This window comes from Salvelinus namaycush, chromosome 7 (genome assembly GCF_016432855.1).
Source record: "Salvelinus namaycush isolate Seneca chromosome 7, SaNama_1.0, whole genome shotgun sequence".
Classification (NCBI taxonomy): domain Eukaryota; kingdom Metazoa; phylum Chordata; class Actinopteri; order Salmoniformes; family Salmonidae; genus Salvelinus; species Salvelinus namaycush.
The window spans coordinates 57,610,608-57,630,111 of record NC_052313.1 but is presented as its reverse complement, the minus strand read 5'-3'; the positions used below and the strand labels follow the sequence as shown (position 1 = coordinate 57,630,111).

Genomic DNA, 19,504 nt, shown 5'->3' with positions numbered 1-19,504 from the left:
TTAGCTTGATTCCCCTTGAGAAGGACTTGGTTGGTTGTGCTGTTTGTCTGATCCCACACAGGTGAACCGAGGGACCTACTCCAGGCGAAGCCGATTGAAGAGGTCTGATGGCAGCACCACCTCCACTAGCTTCATCCTCAGACAGGTAGGGCTCTGGGGTTTCCCCTAGGTACAGATCTAGGATCAGCTTCCCCTCCCCCAATTCTAACCTTTACCATTAGTGGGGGAAATGCAAAACTGACTGAAGATCAGCGTAAAGGGGCAACTTCACCCTATACCACAGGTAGACTGGGATGGGTTAAATTCCAGAAAGATGTTCCTTTCCCTATGTCCTCGTTTTCTACCTCTTCACAGATCTGATAGGACTGGATAGGTGAAAGCAATATGGCGGAAACAAGCTGGAGCTATTGCTAGCTTACACCTAGCCATGTCTTCTCGGATCTGTGATGGGGAGTGACCAAGGGCATAGGGGAGTGGACAACTTTCTGGAATGAAACACAACTTTCTGGGATGAGAACCCACACTGACAGAGAGACAGATTCAGTCACAAACAGACACACAAACACAAGGACACACTTCTTGGAAGCATCTGAGTAGTGCTTTTACATCGTCCAGTTGAATTGAACCATGAATTGATCCTTGAGACATACTACAGCAGGCAGTTAACATCTAACCAGGATGAGGGGACAGCCAGAGAACAGTCACTCGGAAATCAGTCAACCGTTCAGTCATCCATATGTTGCTGACCTGGGGAAACCAACCAAATCACCTTCATTGTGCAGCCCCAGGACAGATCCTTCTAGAGCAGGGGTGGGCAACTCCAGTCCTCCAGGGCCTGATTGGTGTCACACTTCTTCTCCTTCCCTAGCAAACACAGCTGATTAATCAAATGTCATTCTCAACTGAAGATCATGATTAGGTGATTATTAGAGTCAGGTGTGTTAGCTGGGGCTGGAGCAAAACTGTGACACCAATCAGGCCCCCGAGGACTGGAATTGCCCACCCCTGTTCTAGAGCGATAGAGAGCAACAGAGTATGCAGGTTGTTTCTCCAACCCCACTCTAACATAGCTGATTCAGCTAATCAAGGAGCTGATGAGCTGCTGATTAGTACAATGATGTTTCATCAAGGCTGGAGCAAAAGCTTACTGTGCCTATCTCTCTAGGAGGAGGGTTGTCCAGCACTCAACATTGTTTTATTATTTCATGAACTTATTATGCAGATACACTTACATATATTTTTATAATATAAATACTGTACAAAATATATCTACAGGCCAATGTCTTTATTTCAACTATTTCTACTAGTGTGTCTTTCCATAAGAAGGTCCAGTAGGTTTTATGAACCTGCTATTTTCTTATTTGTCTTTTGCCCCTTGTTTATTTTAGAAACGGATACACTTAAAGAAGCATCAAAATGATAATGTGACTATCAGAATGAAAGCTTACAATTATAACATGCAATACATTGTGGTACAGCAAACCATTTTGGACTAAGTCAATTATATTCTGGTTATCCACTATACTCTATACAGCTCCTTTTGTTTTATATCTGGTGCTTAGCCTATACACTGGAAGAGAGAGAGAGAGAGAGATGGATAGAAAGAAAGAAGAAGGGAGAGAGAGAGAGAGATGGATAGAGAGAAAGAGATAGATGGATAGAGAGAAGAGAGGAGAGAGAGATAGATGGAGAGAGAAAGATGAGGGGAGAGAGAAAGATGGATGATAGAGAGAAAGAGGGGAGAGAGAGATGGATAGATGTATGGATAGAGAGAAAGAGAAGGGGACAGAGAGAGATGGATTGATAGAGAGAGAGAAATAGATGGATAGAGAGAAAGAGAGGAGGGGACAAAGAGAGATGGACAGAACGAGATAGATGGATAGAGAGAAAGAGGGGAGAGAGATAGAAAGATGGGTAGAGAGAGAAAGAGGAGGGGACAGAGAGAGAGAGAGAATGATGCTGCTGTCATCACCTCTTCCTATACTCCCTCAGTCAAGGAGAGAGTGCGTGTGCGTCCAAGCTGAGTGGAGGGCAGCACAGCCAATCGGCTTGCTGCACAGCCAATCGACTTGCTGCACATTGGCTTTGTCATCGGGTGCTGATATTGAGGAAGGATTCTCTATGCTGCTCCGTTCGGTGTGTTTGGAAGGGCTGATGAAATGCCAGGATTGGGCTGCCTCTAGGGAGAGCCTCTCTGCCTTATAATGTGAGCCAGTAGCATCCAGGCTCAGGCTAACGCACAACCATCGACCAAGCAGGCCTAGGGGAAACCAAGCAGGCCTAGGGGAAACCAAGCAGGCTGGCTCTGCTACTGCTACTACCCCTTCTCCTCTTCCAGCCGAAAAAGGAGGGATTTATTTTTTACCGTCATCCCCCCATCCATCCCGTGTTCTGTGGTGGCTCCCCCCCCTCCTCCTCCTCCGCCTGCTCCCCCTCCTCCACTACAGCCTCCTCCTCCGCTCTCTCGTTTTTTCCCCCTCTTCCTTTTATTCTTCTAGAGGTGCTTTTGGAAATAGCAGACCTCCATGTATGACAATTTGTACCTGCATGGATTTGAAGACTCGGAGGCGGTGAGTGGTGGGGGGGTTTAGCTTCAGATCGTGTGTGTGTGTGTGTTTGAGCGTGTGTGTGTGTGTGTTTGAGCGTGTGTGTGTGTGTTTGTCGATGGAGGTGGCTCAGCTGTGGTGCACACAAAAACACAGGGCTTACTGTAGGTAAGCTGACGGTCTCATGCTGTAGATAGAAGGATCGTGGTCTCCGCTGGGGGGGGGGGGGGGGGGGGGGGGGGGTGACTGGGGTGGGTTTCACTGTAAGGAGAAGACAGCGTCAAATGTGTGTGTGTGTGTGTGTGTGTTTGTGTGTGTGTGTGCGCACAGTCGTGAGAGTGTAATTAGTGATGATGTGTATAAGAATAAGTAGCAATATGTGTCTGTCAGCGTCAGCCCAATGCATCTGAATAGCTGCATCATATGAAATGTGCTGATGATAGCTATACAATGTACACTGTAGCCATCCATTTAATGCACAGCAGACGTAGGAGCACAAAGATGGAGATAGCATTATATAGCGAGAGAAAAGCAATGTGTAAATGCTAATTCCTATCCCCCAGAGGGACGTTTCGCTCCCTGCGTGAGGTTATGATTGTATAATGTATCCTCATATCACAGCCTCTCCAATTGTAGGGTATAGCCCTGCTGCATTTACTGCCTTTGTTTAAAGGGCCAAAGCTTCTATTTTTACACCCGGCAACAGCAGTGTGTTGTATTTCTGCTGCTGAGGACAGAGAGGAGCGTGCGTTGTGATGTCATATACTGGAGTCAGATAGACATGAGTCACATGTCAGTGCTCCGTTGGAAGCCCGGCAGTCATACAATATGGCCGCGAAGAGATTCTGTACCCCAAAATGCACCCATCTAACTACTCATATACCCCGTTATCCATTTTTTTATATATCGGCTGATCAGCAACCGGCTATAATTATTTATTAAGATACATAATGAATATATATAAAGGAATATAGTATTTGTTGAGGGGGGCGTGAGAATAAATGTTTACAAAAACACTAGAAGAGCTGGGTGGTAGTATGTGTGTGTGTGTGTGTGGGGGGGGGGGGGGGGGGGTTGTTCTAACAGGGTGTTCTTATAATATTCTGTATGTCAGTTGGGTGCTTGTGAGTGCTTCAAAAATAGCACACCGTTATAAGACAAGAGTGTGAAAACAGGGAGCTTTTACTATTATTAACAGAAATACTTTTAACAAGAGCAGTGCAGGTTGATTTGTGTCATGTGTTTGTGTCATAAAGGTTACACCCGGTAAAAACAAAAACATTTCATAATTGTGATTAATAATTAGGCTCATAGTACTTTTATCACAGAACCTTAATGTGATCGAGGAATTTATATCAGCATCTGTTTCTTAATAGCATTGACTCAAGATGCAATTTATTTTTTTCCCCAGAGCAATCACTTATCTTTCTAAATAAGCAAACCTCCTCGTTTTTTGTTTCCCAGACCTGGCATTTTGTGATTGGCCCACACAATTCAATAAAGCCCGTGCTGAAGTAAGCCCAAGAAATAGCTTGTCTGTTGTAAAAAGTGCTGTACTATGACTAGCGTCTGTGGATTTTTAGCAGACTGCGAGACTTTCTACGTTCCTAAAGTGATATTGACACACATACACAGGCACTCAGGTACGCACACACACACACAAACACACACACACACACCGTTTTTTGAGTTAATGTTGTTCCCCAATTCCCCATCTTTAGTAGAGTCACTCTCTGTTCTTCTAAGGCCAAGGCTTGGGGCAGTACTTTAACTCACGCTCCAGACATGTCACAGCCAACCTTCATGGACAGTTTGCCTAGTGGTTAGAGCGTTGGGTTTCGGTTGCTGGATCAAATCTCTGAGCTGACAAGGTAAAAATCTGTCGTTCTCCCCTCTAACCCATTGTTCCCCGGGTGCCGCAGACGTGGATGTCGATTATGGCAGCCCCCCGCACCTCTCTGATTCAGAAGGGTTGGGTTAAATGCGGAAGACACATTTCAATTGAATGCATTCAGCTGTACAACTAACTAGGTTTCCCTTCCTGGTCAGTCTGGCTACCTACGGGCCACTGTGCTCACATATGAGCGTAACCGGTGGTAATGTGTAACCAACCGGTGGTAATGTGGAAATGTATAACCGGTGGTAATCAAACATCTGGGCAATCAAGTCTCAGGCAGTGCTACCTCATCACAAGACTGTGATTCTCTTCCTGGTACAATAGTGCCCCCAAGATAATTAAAAATAAACTGCAGACATCTCAGAATATATTAGTCAGGATTATTCTGAAACTTCCAGCACGTACTCATCTTGACCATTCCCACTTTGAAGGCCTCAGATAGGTCAAAGTAGAGGAGAGAGTCTCTCAGATTAAAGTGGGTCTCGTACATAAGCTTGTCCACAGACCAACAGTATTGTCCCCAGGTACCTATGTAACTACTTTAACTTGGTCCGGGATAACTGTAACTATTCCACTAGAATGAGTGAAACTGACGTTGTTCTTTTTAGATTTAATAGTGGTATTAAATAGTGGTATTTGTACTCAGCTACCATTCTTTGAAATAGTCTTCCAAATAATTTGAAACGTATAACCTCCATAGGCAGTTTCAAGTTCTCACTGAAAAAAGTCTCAAAAGTGAGTGGTAAGACTATAGTACGTGGGTGAGAAGAGTAGAAAATGCCCCCCCAAAATAAATTCAATCAATCAATGAATCAATCAATTCCAAATCACCTCTGTTTAGTAAGATAACCCGGATACAATTACGTCTTGCTACAACCTCCTCCACCTGGTGACGGCCTGGTGACGGTGACGCTGGCTGTGTGATCATAGTGACAGCTGCTGTCTTCCTGTCTGTCCCTGTCCTGTTCTATTGCAGGGCTCAGCTGATTCCTACACAAGCAGACCATCGGACTCGGATGTCTCTCTGGAGGAGGAGCGGGAGGTGCCGGGGCAGGTCCAGGGCCAGAGCCCGAGCCAAGGGGGCCCGGGGACCCAGGCCCCGGTCCAGACCCGAGAGCAGAAGGAGCAGCAGGCCACCGTGCAGCTGGAGAGAGCCAAGGTGAGACCCAGAGAGAGAAATACCTCATTAGGTTGTGTTCAGTAGGGATAAAACGTTTTTAAAAGTGTTAAGTGAAATATGAGGGTAGTACCTGGACTTGTGTAGCAAGAAGACTACTATGTAAAGGATGGCAGAAGGGTTATGCCACAATTGGCAAAGCACCAGATGTAAGGATCTGTTATAGCATCTGTTATAGTTATTGTATGACATTTGCTTATAAATGATTTGTGAAGCATCCATGTATGCATTATAAATGGGTTTATGAAGGCTTTATTTAGCCTTGTAAGTCATCGTTCATTCATGTAAACTTAAGTTCATACTGTGCGGCTCTCTGACTGACCCTCTTGTCCCTATCTCTCTCCCAAAGGCTAAAGCCGTGGCCTTTGCTGTGAAGACCAACGTCAGCTACTGTGGAGCATTGGACGAGGACGTGCCGGTGCCAGCAACTGCCATCTCATTCGATGCTAAGGACTTCCTTCACATAAAGGAGGTAATGTTTTTTGTCACTGAGGCAAGGTTGAACTGTCGCACACAATCAACCAGATTTTGATAAAATACATTCGTGAAATACTTTTCAATGTCAAATGATTTAGGTCGGAGTGTGTAGTTTTCGGACTATACCATTGTACCAGACAAACTAGATTAAGCATAGCAATCAGTATCAACGGAGGTTACTGAGGGGAGGACGGCTCATAATAATTGCCGGAACGAAGCCATTTGAATGGCATAAAACACCTGGAAACCATGTGTTTGATGTATTTGATACCATACCTCTCATTTCACTCCAGCCATTATCACGAGCCCTTCCTCCTCAATTAAGGTGCCACCAACCTCCTGAATTTGATATGTATTTGACCCAGGGCCGTTATCAACCACTATTACAACAGTGTCGTGACTTGACTTTAACATTAATCTGATGACATTTATCTAATTACCTAACTATGTTTAATTGTTATCCGATGAAATTAGTAATGTAACAATTAACTAATTAGGATCTGGGGCACCACGAGAGCGGTTCTTTAAAGAGTTACCATCTCCCGAATTAAACTCTGAAGGTCTCTACCTATCACATCTATAAACAGTCAACTTATTAATCATAACCTCGTATCATATCATCATTCTGAACAGTCGTAACCTCCTTGCATTTGCAAAAACCCCAGCCTAACTTATGATTCAGTACTACACAAATTGGTTTAATTATTTATTTACTAGCTAATTAAATGAGAACACAGGATAAACATGCACACTTTGCATCGATTATTGACTGGAAACCTAATACGTTCAAAACAGGTCCCTAGCGGAATGAGAACAACGTGGCTGCTTGTTACAAAGATAAATGGAGGGAGAGGGGGGGGACAGAGACACTTAACATTTGTACTTTCAGAAACTACTCTCACTTACAGTAACCATATACTTTGCACATGAACCGCCACCCGCTTGGTTTGCCGGATCTCTCGGTAGACAGGGTCGCCTTGCAAAAGGAGTTGGGCTTTTCGTGGCAGGCTTGTAAGGCTCTGATTGTCCAAAAGGGTTCCAACAAGTGTTCTACTGTTGTTCTTCTCTGTAGTTGTCTGGTATCAGGTGACTTGTCCTGTAGTCCTGCGCAGAACTACACTGTTTATTTTCCTTCCATCAGCTCTTGAAGATGCTTCTTTGAAGATAGGCTAGCCAGCCTGTCGATGGTTCCCATTGGGGTGATATGAGAGTAGCATAATATGATGGTTTGAGCAGAGTAGTATAATGGTCCTACTTAAATTCGCTTTCGAAGATACTTTACTTAGAACAGCTAATCAGCCGTACCAGTGATTGTCCGGGAGGGGACTATCGTCTCTACCTCGTGTTGAGATTCACAGTTCAAACCACTTTAAACGTAAAGCTGCAGCTTGATGCTTTTCTGGTCTAGTGTGTTCATTTATACAGTTTGTTCGAAAGGGGCGGTTCCGTCATGTTGACACAATCTGACCACACTCGCGGGCATGACTTGTCACTTGTACAAAGTTATGTAAAACAATGATCTCTTATAGCTTCTTGAATCACATCCCTCTCTTAAAACAAAAACACTTATAATTGTTCATATTACATGCACAATCCATAGTATGGAAACTTACTTGTAGTGGGTATACTTTCCAAGTTACAGTATTTCCTTTATAACATTTTGAATGACATCACAAAATAACAAACAAAATGACATTAGTGTTCTATAGATCACCTCTGACCATTCCACACGTTCTATGTTATAAATATTGTTCGAGTAGTTGCTTTTGAACATGTTAGACTTTCAGCGGGAAAAAGGTCTGTTGAGACAAAGCACAACCCTATGGTGGATTTGGAGAGGGAGACCTGAATCTTCTCCCCTTGATTTACAACAGGACTTGAGTTGTTAATCTCGTCTAGTTATTTCCTCCCCCCCCTCTGCGGGTGAGAGGGGGTCTGTGGACAGTCTCGTGGACAGTCATGACAACAGCAAGGCATATACACTGAATTTCGTACCTGTGTTCTGAAACACACTCACTGTCTGTTCAAACTAGATAAAACTGCTTATTTCCTTATGTTCATGTCATTTTGGCTGCGTTTAGACAGGCAGCCCAATACTGATCTTTTCTTCCACTAATTGTCTTTTGACCAATCACATCAGATCTTTTTCAGAACTGATCTGATTGGTAATTAGTGAAAAAAATATCAGAATTGGACTGCCTGTCAAAACGCACTGAAATTGATTTTTCAACCACACCTCCAACCCATCCAGAAGTTCAACAACGACTGGTGGATCGGCCGGCTGGTCAAGGAGGGCTGTGAGATCGGCTTCATCCCCAGTCCCCTAAAGCTAGAGAACATCCGCATCCAGCAGGAACAGAAGAGAGGGCGAGTCCAAGGGTAAGGCAGCCCATCACCTGTCCTCTCTCGCTCAGTCCAGAGACCTATAGGCTTGTTACCCAGGGAAGGGGGTTATGAAGGGGCCAGCAGTGCTATTCAAAGTTTAGTAAAACTGATTCGGTTATGACAAATTAGTCAAATTAGTACAACTCATTTGGTTATAAATGTGCTTATGATGCGTTATAAAGAGGTTATTCATAGGAAGTGTTACAGATAATTTAGAATAATTACATTTCTCTCCATCCATATCCAGAATAGAACAATCTAAATATTTATAAGGTCTCTGAGCTTAATAATCAGTAATGCTTTGGCTCTTCTAGCGACCTAGCTGCTCTGTCTGTTTAATCGCACTGGAAGCTCCCGTCACCAGTGGTTTGTCTCGTGTGCGTACTAGCCTTCAGAGCCATTCGCTGCACTAGGCCTGTTCAGTTTTAACACTAATTCAGCGTAATGAGAGGACTAGACTTGGGATGAGTTGAGAGGCTCACCTCGAGTCCTTCATTCACCCTATAAGGCCTGGTTTCTGTAGAACCCCGTCGCCGTTCACCACATTCATTCTGTGATTCTTGTGTTTCTTTTTATCCCCCTCTTGTCTTTTCCAGTAAGTCTGGAGGCAATTCTTCCTCAAGTGTAGAGGATGAGGTGTCCGCCTCGATCAGACCCCTCATCTCCTCTGCAGGTGAGAGCCTCTTAGACATGATGGGGGGACGTTGTCCGCCCCTACTGGCCCTCCGCTAGGTTAGAGAAGAACTAGAAAACTTTGTCAAGGCAAACGTAAGGCAACGTGAGACGTAGAGCAAGAATTGCTTAGTGTTTAAGCCTTCCCATATCTCTCCATAGAACCTAAGATAAATGATTCCCAGCGGGCAAAACTGGTTGCAACAACGTCATTGTGACGTCTTTTTGTGACATCATGGTCAAGTTGTATTATGGTTGTAAAAGGATGTTTTTCTGGACGTCTTTTTAGCAATCAGAGAAAGACGTCTTTAACTGGTTGTAATCTGAACAGATATCAACCAAAGTATGAAAGTTTACAACCAGAATATGATGTCAATGTAACATTGGTTGTAATCCAGTTATCAGACTTTTCAACAACAAGAAAACCAGTTTACAACCAGAATATGATGCCGTTATAACATTCCATACCAACTTTTGCCTGCTGGGTTGTGGATCCATAGTGTGTATATATATAGTGTATTCTCCCATCCTCTTCCTCCAGTTGAGGACTGCAGGCGCTCTGAGACTTGGCTTACCACAGGGTGAACCCATCCACAAGACTTTGACCCCCCTGAACTTCAGTCATGTGACGTTGTGAATATGCCTCATAGGATATTAGGATCATGTTTATATGTTGTTTGATGATGAATCTAAAGGGTATATGTTTATGTGTTTATTTTGTGTGTCAGTTATAATCCTCGGTTGAAAATGTATTTACTGTAAATTCCCCAAATGAAGTACAGGATCATCAGGTCTCTGATCTGACAAGTTATGGTGACACAATACAATACAAGACATTGACAATTCTGTTTGGTTTTACTTCACAGGAAAGCAGAAACAAAAAGTGGTAAGTGGGTGATGGTAATACCAAACTGTCTCAATCAACTATAGCTGTCTACATTACAATAGTACAGTTCACATCCTACATCCCATCTAACTTCCCATCTAACTTCCCATCTAACATCCCATTTAACATCCCATCCTACATCCCATCTAACATTCCATCCTACATCCCTTCTAACATCCCATCCTACATCCCTTCTAACATCCCATCCTACATCCCTTCTAACATCCCATCCTACATCCCTTCTAACATCCCATCCTACATCCCTTCTAACATCCCATCCTACATCCCTTCTAACATCCCATCCTACATCCCTTCTAACATCCCATCCTATATCCCTTCTAACATCCCATCCTACATCCCTTCTAACATCCCATCCTACATCCCTTCTAACATCCCATCCTACATCCCTTCTAACATCCCATCCTACATCCCTTCTAACATCCCATCCTACATCCCTTCTAACATCCCATCCTACATCCCTTCTAACATCCCATCCTACATCCCTTCTAACATCCCATCCTACATCCCTTCTAACATCCCATCCTATATCCCTTCTAACATCCCATCCTACATCCCTTCTAACATCCCATCCTACATCCCTTCTAACATCCCATCCTACATCCCTTCTAACATCCCATCCTACATCCCTTCTAACATCCCATCCTACATCCCTTCTAACATCCCATCTAACATTCCACTCACTGACTTGCCTAGTTAAAGAAAGGTAAAGAAAAACAAACATTTGAAATAGATTTGAGTCAGATTGTGCTGTCCCAATGATCCATACATCCCATACTGTGGTGTGCATCTATCCCATTTTATTACTGTGGGAAAATCTCAATAGCATTTCCTTGACTCCTCGCGTCCTCTCTCCTCATCTCATTCTCAAAACCCATTGGATGAGAAGGTAAAAGGTCCCTCCCCTCTGACTTCTCATCCAATGGGTTTTGAGTAGAGGCGAGGGTTCCAGGAAATGCAATTGAGATTCTCTCAATGTGTCCCCCTGCTCCACTGATTCCTTTGTTACTCTGTTACAGACTGAACACGTCCCCCCTTACGACGTGGTGCCATCCATGAGGCCTGTGGTGCTGGTGGGGCCCTCCCTCAAGGGCTATGAGGTAAGCAGCAGCAGCGGCGGCCATCGAGTCACATGAGCATCCTCTGACTCCTCCCACTGGGCCCATCCTAGAGCTCCCATTGGTGGAATGACATTAACAGTGCATCATGTTAAATGATTGTTGTTGCGGCTGTCATGATCACATCTCATTGAGAGAAGATCTCCTCATGGCTGGATGATGTTTCTATTGACTTCATATTTATAATCATTCATGTTTATATGCAGGCAATGTTTTTCTAATGTTGTGTTGACACAGGCCTGTTAGAGCTCTACTAGAGTCTATATTTAGGCTGCTGAGTGAGGTGCTTTGTTGATGTTTTTTCTAGTCATTCTCAGAACACCATAGTACAGGGAGTTTCTTTCCTCCCCTCGCTCTCTCGCTCTCTCTCTCCCTCCTTGCATGGAGGGAACACAATCAGTCGCCTCATCCCACAGTGTGCTCTGTTGCCACGGTAACAACCTTCTGGGTGAAAACGCGTCAGCATCAGAAGTAGAGCAACGTTTGAAAATCTGAAAGAGAAGAGAAGAGAGAGGAGAAGAGAGTGGAGAGAAGAGTAGAGAAAGGAAAGAAGGGAGAGAAGAGAGAGGCGAGCGAGGAGATAAGAGAGAAGAGAGAGTAGAGGAGAGAGAAGAGAGGCGAGAGAGGAGATAAGAGAGAAGAGAGAGAAGAGAGGAGAGATAGCGAGTAGAGAGGAGAACCCCTGGAAGCAGCATCACTGTGTGTCTAGACTAGACTGCTGTTAAACCAGCCACTAAAGGATCTTTGTATAGGCCACCATCCTTACTGGCAGGCCTCTGACCAGTTCCATGATACCATCTAACTTCAGTCATTTCAGGAGATCCATTTTAGACTGAAATTAGTCTATTGTTGACTATGAGAATATTCATTGCATTTCAGTAACATAATATGAATCTATCAAGTGAGTTGACTGATAGTGACTTGCCTAGTTAAATAAAAAAAAATGATATCATGGAATTGACCCCAAAACCTGCTTTACTATTGCACTCATCCAGTAGAAGTTGTAGTTGTTTAGTATCAGGGTAGAACTCTATTAAATAAAATAGCATGTTTGATATGATTTTCAGTATCCCCCTATCAAATTACTGAATATCAGAACTACTAGAATAGAATTGTTAGAATGATAAATGGTTTGTTGCACGTAGGCTGTCGTCATGGGACATCATGTGCTCTGGCCATGAGGAACACCCAGTTGATAAATGATTTCCCAGGAAGTTTGCTTAATGTCATGCTGTTAGAGTTAAATGTTCTCTTTTTGAACCATACTCTCTGTCTCTGTCTCTCTCTGTCTCTCTGTCTCTCTTTCTCTGTCTCTCTTTCTCTGTCTCTCTCTCTCTCTCTCTCTCTCCCTCACTCTCTCTCTCTCTTCACTATTTCTCCTCTTTTGGCTTCTCTTTCTCCACAGGTGACGGATATGATGCAGAAAGCACTCTTTGACTTCCTCAAGCACAGATTTGACGGCAGGTAAAATGAAAGCGTGCTCTTCCTTTCTTTTTTTAATTTTGTCTGTTTATTTTTGAACTCGGTTCCACTCAAATGACATTGACTTATGAAGCCCTACCAGATAGATTGGCCTCGAAATTCACATGGAATAGATCTTCAGTAAAGGAGTGTCTGTCTGCAAAATAAGGTTTACAGTATTCATCCACCGAATGCCTAAATTGGTGTCTTTGTTTGACCATTTCAGGATATCTATCACACGAGTCACAGCAGATATATCATTAGCCAAGAGGTCTGTTCTGAATAACCCCAGCAAGCGGGCCATCATCGAGAGATCAAACACCAGGTCCAGTTTAGGTATGTACCTCCATAATGTATTCATCTATTTTACTGTAGGAGTCTTGTGAGTTTGCCTTGTGTATCGAAGACGGTTGCCTACTCTTCTCTGTAGCTAGCATCTCTATGAGACCTGGCTAAAGAAGAATGATTTAGCTTGATTGAGCTTACCTCCCACAATGGAATCAATGGAGTAGTCCCAAAAGTGCAAACTCTGCCCATCTGGCTCTCCAGACAGGCTGAATCAAATGCTCAAAGTATTCATTGGCTACGTTCCAGTGTCCATACTAGACACCACTTGAATGAATCAATGTATTGGGAATGCAATGAAGGAATGGGAGTCAGTGTGTACCGTTTGTTTACGTATATATAGTGTACTGAGCTGACTGTTTTCAATGTGTACCGTTTGTTTACGTATATATAGTGTACTGGGCTGACTGTTTTCAGTGTGTACCGTTTGTTTACGTATATATAGTGTACTGGGCTGACTGTTTTCAGTGTGTACCGTTTGTTTACGTATATATAGTGTACTGAGCTGACTGTTTTCAGTGTGTACCGTTTGTTTACGTATATATAGTGTACTGGGCTGACTGTTTTCAGTGTGTACCGTTTGTTTACGTATATATAGTGTACTAGGCTGACTGTTTTCAGTGTGTACCGTTTGTTTACGTATATATAGTGTACTGAGCTGACTGTTTTCAATGTGTACCGTTTGTTTACGTATATATAGTGTACTGGGCTGACTGTTTTCAGTGTGTACCGTTTGTTTACGTATATATAGTGTACTGAGCTGACTGTTTTCAATGTGTACCGTTTGTTTACGTATATATAGTGTACTGGGCTGACTGTTTTCAGTGTGTACCGTTTGTTTACGTATATATAGTGTACTGAGCTGACTGTTTTCAGTGTGTACCGTTTGTTTACGTATATATAGTGTACTGAGCTGACTGTTTTCAGTGTGTACCGTTTGTTTACGTATATATAGTGTACTGGGCTGACTGTTTTCAGTGTGTACCGTTTGTTTACGTATATATAGTGTACTGAGCTGACTGTTTTCAGTGTGTACCGTTTGTTTACGTATATATAGTGTACTGAGCTGACTGTTTTCAGTGTGTACCGTTTGTTTACGTATATATAGTGTACTGAGCTGACTGTTTTCAGTGTGTACCGTTTGTTTACGTATATATAGTGTACTGGGATGACTGTTTTCAGTGTGTACTGTTTGTTTACGTATATATAGTGTACTGGGATGACTGTTTTCAGTGTGTACCGTTTGTTTACGTATATATAGTGTACTGAGCTGACTGTTTTCAGTGTGTACCGTTTGTTTACGTATATATAGTGTACTGGGCTGACTGTTTTCAGTGTGTACCGTTTGTTTACGTATATATAGTGTACTGAGCTGACTGTTTTCAGTGTGTACTGTTTGTTTACGTATATATAGTGTACTGAGCTGACTGTTTTCAGTGTGTACCGTTTGTTTACGTATATATAGTGTACTGGGATGACTGTTTTCAATGTGTACCGTTTGTTTACGTATATATAGTGTACTGGGATGACTGTTTTCAGTGTGTACCGTTTGTTTACGTATATATAGTGTACTAGGCTGACTGTTTTCAGTGTGTACCGTTTGTTTACGTACATATAGTGTACTGGGCTGACTGTTTTCAATGTGTACCGTTTGTTTACGTATATATAGTGTACTGGGCTGACTGTTTTCAGTGTGTACCGTTTGTTTACGTATATATAGTGTACTGAGCTGACTGTTTTCAGTGTGTACCGTTTGTTTACGTATATATAGTGTACTGAGCTGACTGTTTTCAGTGTGTACCGTTTGTTTACGTATATATAGTGTACTAGGCTGACTGTTTTCACTGTATAGGATTCTTGTACGGTGATGCCGAAGTAAAGTGTCCATCCTGAATGGACAATAAAGTTGTATTCTAAAGTCTTGTGTTGTTTCCATCCTGTTCCCCAAGCGGAGGTGCAGAGTGAGATAGAGAGGATCTTTGAGCTGGCCAGGTCCCTACAGCTGGTGATCCTGGACGCAGACACCATCAATCACCCAGCCCAGCTGCTCAAGACCTCGTTGGCTCCCATCATCGTCCATGTCAAGGTCTCCTCGCCCAAGGTAGGGACTGGAGGGTCATGTTATTTGAAACACATCCATGTCTACTATAGGTAATAATACTATTATATGACCAGGAACATCATCTAAAACAACTCACAGAACTGTCAACATTGTCAATTATACAGTACGCTATAACCTACTGACCCACTGGGACCACCTTCTTTTGAAAATGAATGTCAACATGCTTAGACACTGATTGGTTTATCAGTGGAGGGCTTTTAGAGTTATACATGTGTATTGTTATCAGACAAATACACTTTAATCTATCTAACGGATTATTACTTTATTTTAAATGATTCTATTTGACCGGTTTACCTGGTTAAAGATGTGAAAAGCAGTGTTCCCGTAAAAAACGTGTGTGAATATAACATTACATTAGAAAAGAGCAGGACCATTTGAACAGAGGTCTGACACTATCTAACACATATTTAAATGTCTTCCCACCGTCTAGGTTCTGCAGAGGCTGGTCAAGTCCAGAGGGAAGTCCCAGAGCAAGCATCTGAACGTACAGCTGGTGGCAGCTGACAAACTGGCCCAGTGTCCTCCGGTGAGTGACTCTCTAACAGCACACTGTCTCTTTAATCTACACCACTTAGCATACTGTCTCTTTAATCTACACCACCCAGCATACTGTTTCTTTGATCTACACCACCCAGCATACTGTCTCTTTAATCTACACCACCCAGCATACTGTCTCTTTGATCTACACCACCCAGCATACTGTCTCTTTAATCTACACCACCCAGCATACTGTCTCTTTAATCTACACCACCCAGCATACTGTCTCTTTAATCTGCACCACCCAGCATACTGTCTCTTTAATCTACACCACCTAGCATACTGTCTCTTTAATCTACACCACCCAGCATACTGTCTCTTTAATCTACACCACTTAGCATACTGTCTCTTTAATCTACACCACCCAGCATACTGTCTCTTTGATCTACACTACCCAGCATACTGTCTCTTTAATCTACACCACCCAGCATACTGTCTCTTTGATCTACACCACCCAGCATACTGTCTCTTTAATCTACACCACCCAGCATACTGTCTCTTTGATCTACACCACCCAGCATACTGTCTCTTTGATCTACACCACCCAGCATACTGTCTCTTTAATCTACACCACCCAGCATATTGTCTCTTTAATCTACACCACCCAGCATACTGTCTCTTTAATCTACACCACCCAGCATACTGTCTCTTTAATCTACACCACCCAGCATACTGTCTCTTTAATCTGCACCACCCAGCATATTGTCTCTTTAATCTACACCACCCAGCATATTGTCTCTTTAATCTACACCACCCAGCATACTGTCTCTTTAATCTACACCACCCAGCATACTGTCTCTTTAATCTACACCACCCAGCATACTGTCTCTTTAATCTACACCACCCAGCATACTGTCTCTTTAATCTACACCACCTAGCATACTGTCTCTTTAATCTACACCACCCAGCATACTGTCTCTTTAATCTACACCACCCAGCATACTGTCTCTTTAATCTACACCACCCAGCATATTGTCTCTTTGATCTACACCACCCAGCATATTGTCTCTTTAATCTACACCACCCAGCATACTGTCTCTTTAATCTACACCACCCAGCATACTGTCTCTTTAATCTACACCACCCAGCATACTGTCTCTTTAATCTACACCACCCAGCATACTGTCTCTTTAATCTGCACCACCCAGCATATTGTCTCTTTAATCTACACCACCCAGCATATTGTCTCTTTAATCTACACCACCCAGCATACTGTCTCTTTAATCTGCACCACCCAGCATACTGTCTCTTTAATCTACACCACCCAGCATACTGTCTCTTTAATCTACACCACCCAGCATACTGTCTCTTTAATCTACACCACCCAGCATATTGTCTCTTTAATCTACACCACCCAGCATATTGTCTCTTTAATCTACACCACCCAGCATACTGTCTCTTTAATCTGCACCACCCAGCATACTGTCTCTTTAATCTACACCACCCAGCATACTGTCTCTTTAATCTACACCACCCAGCATATTGTCTCTTTAATCTACACCACCCAGCATATTGTCTCTTTAATCTACACCCCCAGCATATTGTCTCTTTAATCTACACCACCCAGCATATTGTCTCTTTAATCTACACCACCCAGCATACTGTCTCTTTAATCTACACCACCCAGCATATTGTCTCTTTAATCTACACCACCCAGCATACTGTCTCTTTAATCTACACCACCCAGCATACTGTCTCTTTAATCTACACCACCCAGCATATTGTCTCTTTAATCTACACCACCCAGCATATTGTCTCTTTAATCTACACCACCCAGCATACTGTCTCTTTAATCTACACCACCCAGCATATTGTCTCTTTAATCTACACCACCCAGCATACTGTCTCTTTAATCTACACCCCCCAGCATATTGTCTCTTTAATCTACACCACCCAGCATACTGTCTCTTTAATCTACACCCCCCAGCATATTGTCTCTTTAATCTACACCACCCAGCATACTGTCTCTTTAATCTACACCACCCAGCATACTGTCTCTTTAATCTACACCACCCAGCATACTGTCTCTTTAATCTACACCACCCAGCATACTGTCTCTTTAATCTACACCACCCAGCATATTGTCTCTTTAATCTACACCACCCAGCATACTGTCTCTTTAATCTACACCCCCCAGCATATTGTCTCTTTAATCTACACCACCCAGCATATTGTCTCTTTAATCTACACCCCCCAGCATATTGTCTCTTTAATCTACACCACCCAGCATACTGTCTCTTTAATCTACACCACCCAGCATATTGTCTCTTTAATCTACACCACCCAGCATACTGTCTCTTTAATCTGCACCACCCAGCATATTGTCTCTTTAATCTACACCACCCAGCATACTGTCTCTTTAATCTACACCACCCAGCATATTGTCTCTTTAATCTACACCACCCAGCATATTGTCTCTTTAATCTACACCACCCAGCATATTGTCTCTTTAATCTACACCACCCATTGCTCCTTTTCAAGGTGTCTTCTTTCTACATTAACCTCCAACAATGTCTCCCTAGGTTTGCTTGAGGTTGATTCAAGACAGGGCCATTGAAAAGGTCTATTAACAATCAAGTGACAAATTACAATATTCAGTTTGTGTGACTGACCGGGGTTTGAACCCAGGTTTTCTGTGAAGCACAAGACAGCCTAGGTATTAGTTTAGGGAGCTAACAAGTCAGCTCAGCTCTAATGCCACGTTACTCACCTGTTTCACCAAACCCTCTCTCTCTCACTCCCGCTCTATCTCTCTCTCCCTCTCTCTCCCTCTCTCTCTCTCTCTCTCTCTCTCTCTCACTCCTGCTCTATCTCCCTCTCTCCTCCCTCCCTCTCTCTCTCTCTCTCTCTCTCTCTCTCTCTCTCTCTCTTTCTGTCCCACTTTCTCACTCTCACTCTCTTTCTCTCTCTCTCTCTTCACCCCCTCTAATAGGAGATGTTTGACATCATCCTGGATGAGAACCAGTTGGAGGATGCGTGTGAACACTTAGCTGAGTATCTAGAGGCCTACTGGAAGGCCACCCACACCTCCATGGCCACGCCGCTCAACCCCCTGCTGGGACGCAACCTGGGCCCCACCGCCCTCACTCCTTACCCCACCACCATCTCTGGACTGCAGGTTGGTCATAAACAGATAGCTACAGCGCTATGGGGTTAAAGCGACATTACACTCCAAAATCAAAGTTTGTCCAAAAATGTTGAGTTTGGAGTGTGATGTCATTTTAAGGGGAGACAGTTAATCTAAGTTAGATGAGTTGATTAGTGCCCCGTGTAACATACAGAAATGTAACAAAAAGGGGTTTTGTGTGTGTATGAGGTGAACCAGCAGACTCAAAGAATGAGACAACACAGCAACCACACGGGAGACCACTCCACGCCCAACGAGCGTCGCAACCTGATGACCGCCGACGAGAACTACCACAACGAGCGGGCGCACAAGGGACGCAACCGCATGTCGTCGGGCTCGCAGCACAGCCGAGACCAAGACCCGTACCACCAGGACTACCAGGACCCCTACCAAGACTCCTACAAGCCCCACCGTAACCGCTCCTCCCCGGGCAGCTACAGCCACGACTCCCGGCACAGGCTTTGAGCCCGAATGACGTCCCAGCTTCACAACCCTTATAGGCCTCAAGTCAACTCTCTGGTGGCAACAGAGTCAAAATGGTTCCCGTTCAAAATATTGTGTCAAATTCTGTTGTTTTCGATTATTTGTTTTACTTCAGGCGTTAGATGAGGAGTAGTCCCGCCCCCCTGAACAAAATCTCCAATCACCTCTCATTCCCATTCTGTCTTGCCTGGGCACTGGCAGGGACCCCTGTTAAGCAATGATGCGGAAGGATGAGGAAGAAGGACAATGCTAA

At 43.5% G+C, this 19,504-nt stretch overlaps 1 protein-coding gene across 3 annotated transcripts; it reads left to right on the top strand.

Annotated features, from left to right (window-relative positions):
• The first annotated feature begins 2,525 nt into the window (after window positions 1-2,525).
• Window positions 2,526-19,233, top strand: LOC120050568 (voltage-dependent L-type calcium channel subunit beta-4-like). 3 transcript variants are annotated; one of them, XM_038997159.1, is made up of 15 exons: window positions 2,526-2,570; window positions 5,420-5,497; window positions 5,561-5,602; window positions 5,970-6,092; window positions 8,349-8,476; window positions 8,545-8,547; window positions 9,079-9,155; window positions 10,021-10,040; window positions 11,078-11,158; window positions 12,582-12,640; window positions 12,864-12,973; window positions 14,932-15,083; window positions 15,535-15,630; window positions 18,574-18,759; window positions 18,970-19,233. In XM_038997159.1, exons 1-15 carry the CDS (start codon window positions 2,526-2,528, stop codon window positions 19,231-19,233), a joined length of 1,464 nt encoding a protein of 487 aa, XP_038853087.1. The 3 variants fall into 3 exon arrangements, with proteins under 3 accessions (XP_038853087.1, XP_038853088.1, XP_038853086.1); XM_038997160.1 differs by lacking the exon at window positions 8,545-8,547 and having other exon boundaries at window positions 5,420-5,485; window positions 5,552-5,602; XM_038997158.1 differs by lacking the exon at window positions 8,545-8,547 and having other exon boundaries at window positions 5,420-5,602.
• Window positions 19,234-19,504: the final 271 nt, after the last annotated feature.